This window comes from Solea senegalensis, linkage group LG10 (genome assembly GCF_019176455.1).
Source record: "Solea senegalensis isolate Sse05_10M linkage group LG10, IFAPA_SoseM_1, whole genome shotgun sequence".
In the NCBI taxonomy this organism is placed as follows: Eukaryota; Metazoa; Chordata; class Actinopteri; order Pleuronectiformes; family Soleidae; genus Solea; species Solea senegalensis.
In genome coordinates this window covers 16,044,221-16,057,997 of record NC_058030.1, presented here as the reverse complement: position 1 = coordinate 16,057,997, position 13,777 = coordinate 16,044,221, and the positions used below count along the sequence as shown (strand labels likewise).

Here is a 13,777-nt window from a genome sequence, read left to right as displayed (position 1 = left end):
TTAATTCCACATGTTTTATTTCAGTTAAATGTCATTTTACATATTGTCATAAGTCATACTATTGACTTCAAAACTGAGTAAACATCAATGTTGAAACTATTCTCTGTGTGACTTACTTTACTAGGAAGAAGTGGATGCAACACCAAGTGTTTTTCATATAATTAATACTCACATAAACAAATATTTATTCATTTGTTTTTACGATATTTACATCACACTCAGTCGAACAGTAATGAAGATTATGTGCAAGGTACTGGCGGTAGTGAAGCACTATTAGTGGCTATAGTGCAATAGAGAGTGGCAAAATCTGAATATTTAACCACATACTATCATTCTCTCTCTCTCTCTCATACTATAATGTTTCTATGACACACATATAACACAAAACAACTTACAGGTACAGTGACACTATTTCACTTTTTTCATAAAATACTTGGCACTGAGGCAGATTGACATGACATGAAATCAATATTTTGTGTAATCAATGCTCATGTACAACAATTACACAAAATGACTTGATGGACATTTATATGAAGTGTCAAAAATAATGTTATTAAACACAACACCCCCGGGAGGAAATGCTACTTTTGAAGCTTGTGATTTGCATTTTAACGCCATAGTAATTTTTTGTTTATTTAAGCTATAGTGAATTTTCCCACAGGTGAGGAAGCTGAGACACCGGTACAAGATTCTACTGTGACACAAACCACCGACAGAAGAACACCTCTCCGAGATAATGTGAACAAAGACTACACATCACAAGTGTGTTCATGTGACTGCTGAAGTATTTAACTGTAAATTAAAAAAAAAAAAGCTGAAGAAGCAAAACGGGCTAAAAAAAACATTAGGCAACACATAACATTGACTGAAGATGTAAAGTAAAACGCCCACGTGACAGATAAAAGGCCTTTGGAGGAGGAATAAAAATTTGAGTTACGCTCAGAGCAATTAACCAGTCTTTAAATAACAAAAAATATATTGTTTTGTTCATATTTTACTCTCAAAGGAACATTTGAACATTTCCTACATTGTTATTAAAAATATTATTTTCCTATAACTCAGTTAAAATACATTTGGGGTTTCAGCTGCAACTACTACCCAAGGAATCATATATAGTACATGACTATAAAAGTGCAATAACATTCGTGACACATGACAGGATATACAGTATTTTGTTGTCGAGTTTAACCAGATTATTAAAAGAGAAAAGTGGAAAGCAGTTGTGCCGAGATTTTAAATAATGTTTCCTGTGGACATACATACGAATACACTGTGTATCATAGCAGTGTAGGGTAGTGTCACTGTGTGCGTTTACTGTTTAACTGTTAGCAGCAGGATCTCTTCTTCTCCAAAGGACTGCTGAGCAGCTCCACGGTCTTCTCCTTGTCTTTGTCCTCTTGTTCCTTCAGGGCTCTGAGAAAAAAATGATGAGGCTTTAACAAAGAATTACAGATGACACTTGATCGGTGCACACTGATGTTCACTTATGAATGCAATGCGTATTGCTTTTCAACCTTTGAGCGCTCACTGCTTTCATTTGTTTTGTTGCTGTGTAGCTAAATGTCATGTCTGCTCCTGACAGTAATGCTTGTTTGGTTGTTCCATGCAGAATTACTGACAGTAAGTATAGATGCCAGAATTAGTGGCATCTCTACTGACACTAATTTAAATCAGATAAAGGGCTGTCAGCATTAACACGTGTGTGACGGCACTGTTCTAACAGAGAGAGGGGGAGGAAGGGAGAGAGAAGAAGGAAGTCGGGCATCAGCTGATGATCAGTGACACTGCACAGAGAGAGTGAGTGAGGGAGGGGCAGGAGGAGCCAGACTGTGTCACACACACTGATGATCCATGAGTGGGCAAATGCAACAAAAAAGGGGGGAAAAAATCTGCAATCAATGACTTGGACAGGGAGTGAAATAAATAAAGTTGAAGCTGCAAAGAGACAGTGAGAAATAATTAATAATTCTGTGTCACAGACCCACTCTGCCTGTACTAGTCTTGCTCTACCCAACCCTAATACACAGTTTGTATGAAAGAGAGAACTAAACTGGAGTTTCTGCAAAGTGAAATGGACATTGTGTGATACCCCAAGGTTACTGCACTTATTTGAAATATATTCAAATAAATCTAAAAGATTAATTAGATTTTCCACTTCTCATCACTTAAAATGTGAACAATGTCATACTGTTTCTTGAAGTGGAAGAACAAGGCATTTTGTTTTTCCAAACAAAAACAATTAAAAAAATCTGTTTTCAGAACTGAAATAATCCTGTTATTGCACGAATGAAGCAATGAGTCACTCCACATTTAGCCCAACATAGTTACCATTGTCCTGTCTTGAGGGGTTGACTTTCAACTTGAAGGTTGTGGGTTCAATCCCTGGTTCAGCTAGTCTACATACCTTGCCCTTGGGCAAGACACTTAACCAGTCTGAATGGCAAAATTGCAGCTAAGGGCTATATAAATACAGGCCATTTACCATTTTTCAACATAAACTCACACGCACCACGCAGCCACATGCTCACCTGGCTAAATGAACCATGGACTCCCCCACGTTGTGTCCAGAGCATGCACTGCACTCATAGAAAGTCATCTGGCATTCCTGAAAAAATGCCAAAAATGATGATGCTGACTGTTAAAAGAACTGTTCTTGAGACAGAAATACAATGTTTGTATCAAGAACAGAGAAACTACACACAGTAGGGCAATAAAAACATATCCCCTTATGCAACATCAACTAAATGTTCCCTTTTTCAGACTGTGGTAAAGAATGAACTTAATAAAGTGAATAAAAGCAGACATACAGACCTTGGCAAGTCTTTCACCGAGTGCTCTCTGAACTTGTCTCTCGGCGTCCTTGTCTGTCTTGTTTCCCAAAAGCATAATAGGGATGTCCTCACCTGCCCCCTCCTGTGACAGAAGAAAAGTATGCGTTGTCATAAGAGAATCCATCTTGGTTTATAAAAGGACTGGAAAAAAACATTCTGCTCGGGGCACTTCTGTTCAAAATTTACCTTGACACTCGTCAGCCACTGTCTGACAGCAGTGAAGCTCTGCTCTGATGTAACGTCATACATCACGACCACGCCATCGACCTTGCGAAAAAATTGCTTGGTGATGCTTCGATACCTGCAGAGAGACATGGACATTATGTTTTCACTGCTGCATCAAGAATCCTTGGTAACTGCACTTTAACTGCATATGTATACTGGCGTATGCATCACATTTGATTCCTGAAATGAAGCAAAAAAACAATGTCTGGCTTTTGGAATGTGTAACAATTCAACATGTACACTCTTGCATCATACAGTGACATCAGTCTAAAAAACACAACAGACAGAAGTTACTTAAGTGAACGTCATAATCAAGACTCTTTTCCAATGTAGTAATTCATCACACCTTTCCTGTCCTGCTGTATCCCACAACTGCAGTGCCACCTGGCTGTTGTCCACTGTTATTGTCTTAACACTGAAGTCTACACCTGCACAGAAAAACTATGTATGTGATCAAACATTACACAACAACACAAAATAGAAATACAAACATCAAAATAAATACATAAATGTCATTTTTAATGCTTGGATTAGTGAAACCAACAAATACAAGAGGGTGGAAAAGTTTTACTTTTTAATCTTAACACACACAGTCTAAGGTTAACCACAGAGAGTGGTGTTTCCACACCTTTGTACACAGAAACTGACAGTAGACATCATTGTGTTTGTGCAGTGTAAAGTACATACCCACAGTGGCAGATGTGCCAGCATGAAAACAGTCATCACAAAATCGTTGAAGGAGGGACGTCTTTCCTACGTTGGAGTTTCCCACCAAGACGATCTTGAAGAGCCGGTCGGGAGCGGAGGGACCGATTTCCTCCGGCTAACAAAAAGAAAGAGAGGAATTGTGGGAGCAGATACTGGAACGACGGGGTAAGGATGCACTTTCACAGAAACAGTGCATCGACTCGATGTCCACATGCTTACATTGACACTCGTCTCTTTACCAACAGGCTGAACCCTTGGCGAAGTGGGTGTTTCCCTGTCCTCCACATTTTCACTTGAACACGGGTAAATATCACTCATCACCAAGTCCATGTTCTCCTCACTGTCGGAGGCTTCCTCTCCTTCACTGCACTCTGGAAGAGCGGTTTGAACTTGACGGTCATTGTGGAGCAAGTGTGGGAGATGGTCTTCTTCGATGGAGATAATTCTCTGGAGTTGTCCTCTTCTCTCTGCCAGGCAGGAGGGCTGGTACGACCCATTGGCTATGTTCTGCCTCACAGAGCTGGGGATCAGCTCCTCCTCATCGCCACTGCTGGTGCAAAGCACATACAACACCACCCATTAAAGCCACTGACCATACACTGAACATACTGCAGTAATCACAGGTAAGAGTATTTAACATACGACTCGATCTTTTACCTTTTGAAGACATTTGTGTTCATTTGTTTCACAACACCGTATAAAGGCCTCTGCTTCATACTTGGTGTTGTTTTACAGTTCTTTGGATTCTGAAGAAATAAAAAATGAAGTTAAATTAAGATAAAGGTTTTAGACTTTCTATATTCCTCTAATATTTAAAGTAGGGCAAAAAGGTTTGCAGAATTTTAAATATTACACAGAATACATTTTTCTAAAATTTATGGCACATACCTGATAACAAATGTCCCTTTCATCCCTTAAATGTTTGTTCATTTCCCTAGATTCAAAAGGAAATAAAAGACATGGAGAGATTGATAACATACAAATAATCCTTAAACAATCCCAGCATTGTGTAACTGACAAAATCAGTACCTCCCCCTATCCAATTTTGAAAGTAAATTCTTCCAAAATGTTTACTGTGTAAAAGAAAGGCATCAGAGTAAATAATGTTTAAGCTTCTACTGATCATACCTCAACAGGTCCAGTTGTTTGAGGAGGCTTGCTCGCTCTCGCTGAAGTCCCTCAGTCAGTCTGTAAATGTCCCTGCATTGAAAAATCAAAACTGGTTAGAGAAATATAACCCAGACCAAAAGAAATGCTAAATACCAGTTCTATCAACTATTGACATATGGGTGGTCAACAAAAGGATATCATAATATAAATGAGACGAGAAACACAAAAGTCATTTGTGGAGGAAATCAACTTTCATGACAACTCATAGTAAGCTTTCAGCTCTTGTTAGTTAATGGTAAAATTGTGTGTTGTGTAAAGTATGTGTTACATAATCAGACATATATCGACAAAGATTGACTCTGAACAAACTCACATTTCCTTCTCTTCGTGGAGCCTTGACGACTGTTCCTGCAGCAGACTCAGCTGCTCCTGTGCCAAGATGAGCTCTTGGCTGGTGTGCTCCAGCTCCTGTGCCAACTCATCATTTGTCTGCTTCAGCTTCACGTTCTCCACCTTGGTCACATGTTGTTCGCTGTGAAGGTCGTTGCACTGACGCTCCAACTGAAAAGCCATATACAAATAACAAATGAGTAAATGTACAGCAACTGGCTCAACCCTTCCCATAGGATGGAAAAGCAAACATAGCAGTGATGTAGAAACATAGAATACCTGACTGTCTCTATATGGTTTTTGTGATACCAGTGCGTGGTATAACTGCTGCATATATACTAGTATAGTGCTGCAATAACATATCAAGTATAAAGCTAAGCATTGTCAAAGGGAGTGATCCAACATTCAGTATCATTAGACATTAAAACAATCGAATTGTAATTATTAAATGCTTCAACATGTGAGTTTTACATATTTATCAATGACGTTCGAAAAGTGATGGAGCGTTACTGAATTACTTTATTAGCTTGTTCTTGTTTTATGTGCCGTTGCTTCTTTTACAGTTTATTTCCCCATGGGAAACCCGAGGCAACATCTCCCTCATAGATGAATACCGCAGTGCACTGTGGAGGGATTCACGCTGATGGATCTCACTCACCCTTCTCTGTTTCTGGGAGAGTTGTTCCAGCTCTTTCTCTTTGCTGGACAGCTGCAGCTCCAGGTCTTGACTCAGTGACAAAAAACGTTCATAGTCCTTCAAGGGCAGGAATAAAAAAAAAAAAGAGAGAGGAAGGACTCAAAACATGTGAGAATGTAGGACATGTATACTATGTAGTACATACACTACTTCAGAGAAATGACAACTAAGAGAACCTTGACTAATGGTTACTAATATGTTTTTGTACCTGTAGCACAATTTTGTCTTTTTCGTTTTTTATTTGCTGCTCCATTTCTTCATACAGGCGTTGGATCTCATCATCATGTGTTGCTGCTTTTCTGTATGGGTAAGAATAACATAGGTTAATATGGTTTGTATAGCAGTTACCTCAACTCACATGCTGTAAGTAAATTAATCAGCCGCTAAACGCCATGGTGAAGACTATAGAAAAATATCTTAAAATAAATTAACAGAGGGTTAAAACACCATATTTTAATCATATCCAAACAGAACCACCCAAGTCATTTTCTATACCCTTTCACAAGGAACAACATCGTTTAATTAGCCTCTGATAACCTTTGAAACTCTGAAACGTAATAATCAAACAAACAAAGATGCCCCAGCCTGACCTTATGAGAGCACTCTCCATCTCCCTCTTTTCCTGGTTAGCCTCTTTGATTTGGGATGACACTCGGGCCAAGAAGTCCTCAAAATTAGATAAAAGATGTGGTTCATCGCGGCGCAGCTGGGCCCATAAACTGCGCACCTCTGCTGGACTGCATGGGATTGAATGAAGGAGCAGTGGTAATGAAGTAAAATTCTCCCCTGAAATGTCACATGGTTTCACCAGAAATTCAATATCCCCTTTTTTGAATAAAAATAGAAATATAATGACGGCACAAGAGGAAATTCTAGCACAGCAACCTTCACAAGCACCAGATTATTATTAATTTAAATTCCAAATCATTTACCTAGAAAAAAAACCGTTTCATTTTACAACAGCAAAACATAATAATCTGGTAATTGTGACGACCGACGAAAGGTTGTGTGTTCGATTCCCAGCTCCACTAGACTACATGCCAATGTGCCCTTGAGCAAGACACTTAAACCCATATAGCCCCCGACAGCTGTAGCAGCAGCGGCGTGTGAATGGGTATGAAAGATGTGTGACAAAAAGCGTGCTGCACATACATGCGCTGTATGACAGTGAGTGAACAGGTGTTAAGGTGCTAAATACAGACCATTCACTGGAAATGAACAATGATTTAAATGATGGGATTTGCATTAAAATACGCTGCTAAATAAGAGCGCAGCAATGAAACAATGATGTAATTGTGTTTACACAAGCAACAAAGTATTTTAGTTCTGTGCTATAATTAGGTTGAGGAAAATTTGTCTAAGATTTTTCTACAGTAACAAATACTTAAAGTCTGGCCCCATCCGTTAGTACTGCACAAAGTGATATGAAATGTCATCTCAAACTTGGGTATGCAGAAACTGATAGGATGTGACAGTCTAGCATCCACCTCCACTGTTGTTTACTTTTATTGAGTTGGAGTTGTTTGTTAAAGGTGAGTCTGCTCATGCATTTCATATCCTGTCATTAAATTTCAATCACACAATCCAGTGCAGACAAGGTTAGTGGTGATGGTTTGTGAAGGAAAGTTTCTAGAACTTAAGATTTGTTATATTTAAAACGTATTATTCTTTTAAATAATAAACTATGGAACACATTTGAAAATGAAAAAAACACATGGGCAGCGTTGTTTCAGTGTGGAAACTCTAGTAGAGTTTGTACAGGTGATGAGGCTTAAAATACAGTGAAGGCTCAAACGGAAATGTTGACAAAGTGCAAAGATATGACGTACACACACACACACAGACAGTACTCACTCTTCAAATATGTTGTTGGCTCCAAGGCTCCCCATTAGCATGCTGAAGTGTTTCTCTTCTTCATCCTCATCTTCTTTTTCCAGACTCTCCTCCCAGTGGGTCTGGTAAAGGACCTCAGGTGGGCACTTGGCAGGTTTCTTGTCTGCCATGTCTTGCTCTACAGAGACCTTCTGGCCAGATAAAAACGCACCTAAAAACATCAAAAGCCCAGGTACACAGACAAAACATCAGTGATGACAGCGGGGACATAGTTACCGGCAAAAATGTGTCTTTAGAACGTACAAAAGCCTGAGGAGAACTCATTGAGGGTAAGGTATCCGTTGCTGTCAGAATCAAGGGTATCGAATACGTTCTCCAGCTCCTCTGCACTGAGAGGCAGCTCGCCATTCAGCCTCTGTTAAACAAGACACAACACAGCTGCTATTGGCAAGAGGACATCCACAAGAACATTAACTGCACTGTAGCTATAACAACTAAGAACTGGTGCTTGAGAGTTACAAGGACAGTCATTTGTGTGGTTGTGATTATGTGCTACCCAGCTGCTGGTGGTATTCCTCTATATAGTTTTAACACCAATTGGTCTAAATTAGCTTTAATAATTTGTGATGTTGGGTATATTCTAAATCGCCACTTTCAAATCTTAAACCTGAAATGTTTAACACATGCACATCCACTATGTCCTCCTTGCAATACACTGCTGAAGAAATTGACATTAGACTTTAATGTTTAACACAACAACGACTGTGCTCTTCCATATTTACAGTCTTCGGTGACTGAACACTGTGCTGCTCCGCTGGGAAACATGCTGGTTTAACAGAAGATTTGAAGAAGCCATACAGAGATTGCACTAGAGGAGTGACAGCTGCTCCTTAAGTAAAGGTAACTGCTGGACAATTCACAAGAAAAGCCAACACTACCACACCTCTGTAACCACCTTTTAGGTTTTTATGTTGTGTTTACTCTGCGGCGAATGTTGACTGATGCCACCCATGCAATCCAAGGCAGAAACTGGGAAATAATAGCATCAGTGTGAGAGAGTATCAGCTGGTCTTGTAAACTGTTATCTGGGGAAAACATATCCCTCATGTCGGCAAACAGTAGAGTAGTAAAGCTCGCCTGTCATCTGGTCGTGAAATGTACTCAAAATCACTTGTTGACCTGATGTTATGGACCTGGATTTTTTAATTTTTGAGAAATACACTTTTCTACCCTGTACATTTACTTCCCTCTTCAGTGGGTATTCATCTACATTATATTCATCATAACTATGAACTGTATGACCTAAAACATACATAATGACTGGCTAGTTGCTGTGCATTTGCATCTGAACATAGTAGTACACAGTATTACACATGTTTTTTGTTTTTTTACTTACTTAATTGAAGTCAGACACAATTGTACTTTGGTTAATAAACATTTTTTAGTACAACAAAAGTATGTTTCACAAATTAGGATTTACAGTGTTGTATAAATTAATCTTTGCCTGACAACAGTGCAAGTTTGTATAAAACTGATATAGCCAAAGTGGGTTGAAAGTCTGTTGGGTGGAAAGTGTGGGTGGAAAGTGATATTTAATATTAGTGTGTGGGGATTTTGTTTATTTGTTTGTTTTTGGTTTTGGCCGTTACTTTTTTCCCTATTCTGTGGGATGGGAGAGGAAAGGTGGGAGCTACTTTTTAACACATTCTTCACTGCACAGTCCAGTGAACCACTCTACTACTCACCATCTAATTTCCAATTCATTAGTATTAGTAGTATTAACACAAGATCAAAGAACCCCCGCATGTATTTATACTCCTCTCAATGAGAGCTCACAAGTGCTTCATCAAAGGATCAGCCATGGTAGTGATGAATATCTGAAGGACACATGAATCTGCACAGTAGCGTGACAAAGCCTCCGCATGTCTCTTTTATATTGCTTTGAATAAGTTGCACATGTTCTATTCATGCCCTGCTCAGAATCCTTAATGAGCTCACAAACCGCCCCTGCATTCTATGCTGACCCTGGATGAGCAAATTATTTTTTGGTAAAATTTTTAGAAAATACAACTGTAGTGCGATATAAAATCATGGATGATTGGAAGCACCACAAATTATCAATGTTAGTAACTGAGTTTCTTAAAATCAAAAATGATCTGAATTACTCAAATACAACAAAGACCAGTCCTCAAACTATTACTAAGAACTTGATAGGTCCACACAGTTATCAACCGTGGATAATCAGCCTCACCTGCATGTCACGCCGGGTGATGAAGCCCTTGTTTTCGATGTCACACATCTGGAAGAAGTCATGGGTTTTCTCCAGGATTGTGTTTTGTCCCATGTTCCCGTTCTTCTCGCATTTCCCCTCTTCAGTGCCAACTCCTTGCCTTTGCCATACAGTTCGGGCCACAGTGCTGGCTGTGGCGTCGTTGCTGGCACAGGGAGCACGAGCAAAAGCTTCCATGGTGTTTGTGAGTCTGTTGATACAAGAGTGTTTCCTGCGTCCGTCACATGAGTGATGGGTGATGTACAGACAGAGGTGTGGAGAAAAGAGATCCCACTGAGCTTCAGGCTGCTGTACATCAGAAGCTTTCACCAATGTCACAGGCTGTCATCTCTTAGCAACCACCTCTTTAATTAGTCGATGATACCTAGGAGATAGACAGAAGCAGTTACTTCAGTTTAGAATATATCTAATTTGTCCATTAGATACAGCTAGCGACTTTATTTTAAATGTTTGTGCTGCATCTAAAATGGGTTATGTATTAATAAAGCATCATTAAAAAGCTTATCCAGCCCATCAAGAAGTCAATATACACTTTAAAATAACCTAACAAATATAGAAATGTCATTTATGGTCATATTTCTGTAACCTTTTCACACACATTATCAATCCAATTAAAAAAGCAGAATTACAGATTCAATATAAATACTAGAAAAACCTCGACCAAAGCTGCATTATTTCTGTATTCGGATCACCACCAAAATGTATAATTTCTTCCGTAATGCCATAACCTACATCCACAGGAAGTTCCATCAAAATCCATTATTCACTTTGAGTTATGCAACTCACAAACAGACAAATGCTGACAAAAACACAACCTGTTTGGCAGAGATAATAATTCACTGCTGTTCACCTAAAACAAAACACTGCGCTGCTTCTTCTTCTTCTCCTTCACCCAAGTTTCATGTTTGACAGTCCTCGCTGGGTCTAATGTCCTCTGACAAGTAAAAGGAAACCAAACTGAAAATTGAAGAGGAAAGTTGTGTTATGTAGAGGGGGGTCTTCTTGTCTGCCTGGAAATATTGACTGATGTGTCTCACTCGTAATGGGTTTTTTCAAGCAGGTTATAATTCTTTGCCCACTGATTTGGAAGACTGCTTTTCATTGCTCTGCACCGAGTGTTGTCCTAGTCAATTCATAAAAAAAGAGAATCTGATGGCATTTCTATTTACCCATGCAAGTGTATATATATATATATATATATATATATATATATATATATATATATATATATATATATGTGTGTGTGTGTGTGTATATGTATATATGTATATATATATATATATATATATACACATATATTGTTGTGTATGAGACAGTAAGAAAATAAATGCATGTAGGTGGGTAAAATAACTGACAGATATTATACAACAACTCTAATAGTATCAACCATTATTAGGCTCAATAAAACATTTCAATAAAAACATTTGTTTTAGATTTCATGTATGTCTTGTATCTGACATTAAGCAACAACACTGGCAACTGCTGAGTATGTCACACTTCAAAGTTTGAACATAAACATTGTGCAACATCTTGCAAGCATGAGAAACCTCCCAAGGGATGTCATTAACCCACAACAAGCATCAGGAGGAACTAAAAAACAGGGAACCATATATTGTTATTAGATCAGAGTTAAATTGTGTTTGTTTTTTCCCTCCGACTTTCAGTACTTAATATTGTCTTATCTATAAAGATTTTTCCATTGGGCAGCAGCCAAACGAAGTGTTATGGCTCCTGTGTTTAAACTTGGTATCATATGTTGAGACAGGTGGCCACAGTGACATAAGAGTACAGTACAAGGATGTCAGAAAAGGAAAAACACCAGTGGCATTTGCTAGGACACCTGCTTCCGTGCAGATACTACAATGGAAAGACATTTATTTAACAGAGATCACATCTTGCACATGACATAACTCTATTTGCTTAAATTTACTCATTTACATACATGGTATGATGTTGATGAGGGTTAGGGTTAGCGAACAGAATGATAAATCAACTGAAACTACATTAGTTATACATTTTTCAAGAGTCAGTTAATCTTGTTTAACGGTTTGACCTGAAGCTACATATGTTAATACAGGTCATACTTATTTAGTTGGTCTAGAGCTGTGGCTACATCAGCTGCATGTTCAACTTCCCATGACCTAAGGTACACAGGTTTGCTATCTCTCACTCTGTGACTTCTGCAGTCAAACATCAATGTGGTTTATACTGGCTCTGAAATAAATGACATAAGCACTGAGTTCTATGTTATAACCTGCTGGGTCATCCTGCTTCAAATGTGGAAGTATATGATGACATGCAACAGGGTTTTTAAAGATGACTCACGACTGTCTTCCTGAGTATGGAGCTATTGTTACACCAGTCTCTTCAACAAACAAACTGTTTTCTGTGTTTTCAGTGGATCACCCCCCTGACTGGCTGTTGTGAAATTGTTTCCATCATATGGTTCAGTTAGGAAATAACTATCAAGAGATGGTGGTGACTGAACTTCTCAAACATTATTCATGTGACAACCTGAATGTGTCTCAGCTAAAACTATATTCAACTCTACCCCACTTCCTGGAGAGTGACCACAGCCATCTTTCTCACGTCAACAATCATCATCAGTGGTCTGCTGCTCTGCTCGAAGCACAGTCTAAACACACGTAAGCTGCCTCTCAGAATACCAAACTACATCTGTCAACTGACACAGTGGACAATTAAAGCATAAAGGCTCGTGATAAGCAAAACAATAACTGCCACACAAGGACAAACCACGAGCTCCAGTTTCACAAAGCACGTGTGTAGCAAGACAAAACGGCCGCTTCCTTGACTGAAGGCACACTTTATTTTATTGTGAAACTTCCTGTGACAAACAAAAAACTATTTGACGTTTAAAATGAACATGTAACAGTAGAGAAAAGACAACAGCAGCTGAAGTATCCGGCTGACAACAACAGCGGCAAGAGCGCGTGCACACACACAGTCAGGTTAATTAAGCTAAAGTGGAGACAGGTGAGAAAGTTAGGTGATAAATACGAACCTGTGAGTGAAGAGAGACATTCACTTTGAAGGACTTCATTAACTCATTGTGTCGACTTATCCCGCTTGACGTGAAGTTGACAGTTTTCAGTGTCACAGTAGTGAGTGCAGGAATTTGACTGAGCGCTGACGGAGCAAACCCAGGGGGAGGGGCATCATCTTCGGTAACCACGGCAACACTAACAAGGAAGTGTGCACTCTTTGCTTTCTTTCTTACGTTGTCTGTTGTCTCTTGTATCTGCAACTTACTAATTGACTTGTTCCAGTATAAGACTTTTTGCATTTTTATCTTATACTAATATACTAATACTTTTTATCTAATACTAATATTAATACTACATGTTTTAGAGACAGAGAAGTGTTTTACAGAATGCTATTATTACAACTTTCTCCTTTACTTTGCCTTCAGGTATTGACCATTTAGTGTTGTGCAGTGGTGTCGTGCAGAAGTAGTACCAATAATTCTCAGATGAGGGCAGTATAGGACCTTCTCTAGATCTGGAATAATACTACAGTTCTAGTTGATCCACCATAAAAACGGAAACTGGTATGTAATCACCTGCTTTTATTACAGTATATTTTTAAAAGTATTGACCCTTCACATACACATGCAGGTTTTACAATTTACAAGCTCCATATGGCCAGATAAAGTGTGGGTGTAATCTACAGGGG

The 13,777-nt window shown here is 38.9% G+C and overlaps 1 protein-coding gene across 2 annotated transcripts; it reads right to left on the bottom strand.

Moving 5' to 3' along the window:
• Positions 1 to 13,245, bottom strand: cracr2aa (calcium release activated channel regulator 2Aa). 2 transcript variants are annotated; one of them, XM_044036396.1, is made up of 18 exons: positions 13,107 to 13,245; positions 10,046 to 10,448; positions 8,098 to 8,209; positions 7,816 to 8,005; positions 6,552 to 6,698; positions 6,170 to 6,260; positions 5,923 to 6,018; positions 5,248 to 5,435; positions 4,893 to 4,964; positions 4,653 to 4,698; positions 4,422 to 4,510; positions 3,984 to 4,314; positions 3,744 to 3,879; positions 3,403 to 3,484; positions 3,018 to 3,132; positions 2,812 to 2,913; positions 2,529 to 2,605; positions 1 to 1,413 (listed from the first exon to the last, which is right to left on the bottom strand). In XM_044036396.1, the coding sequence occupies exons 2-18, from the start codon at positions 10,259 to 10,261 to the stop codon at positions 1,326 to 1,328; spliced, it is 2,178 nt and encodes a 725-aa protein (XP_043892331.1). In that variant the 5' UTR covers positions 10,262 to 10,448; positions 13,107 to 13,245; the 3' UTR covers positions 1 to 1,325. The 2 variants fall into 2 exon arrangements, with proteins under 2 accessions (XP_043892331.1, XP_043892332.1); XM_044036397.1 differs by having other exon boundaries at positions 3,984 to 4,311.
• Between the last annotated feature and the right edge of the window lie 532 nt (positions 13,246 to 13,777).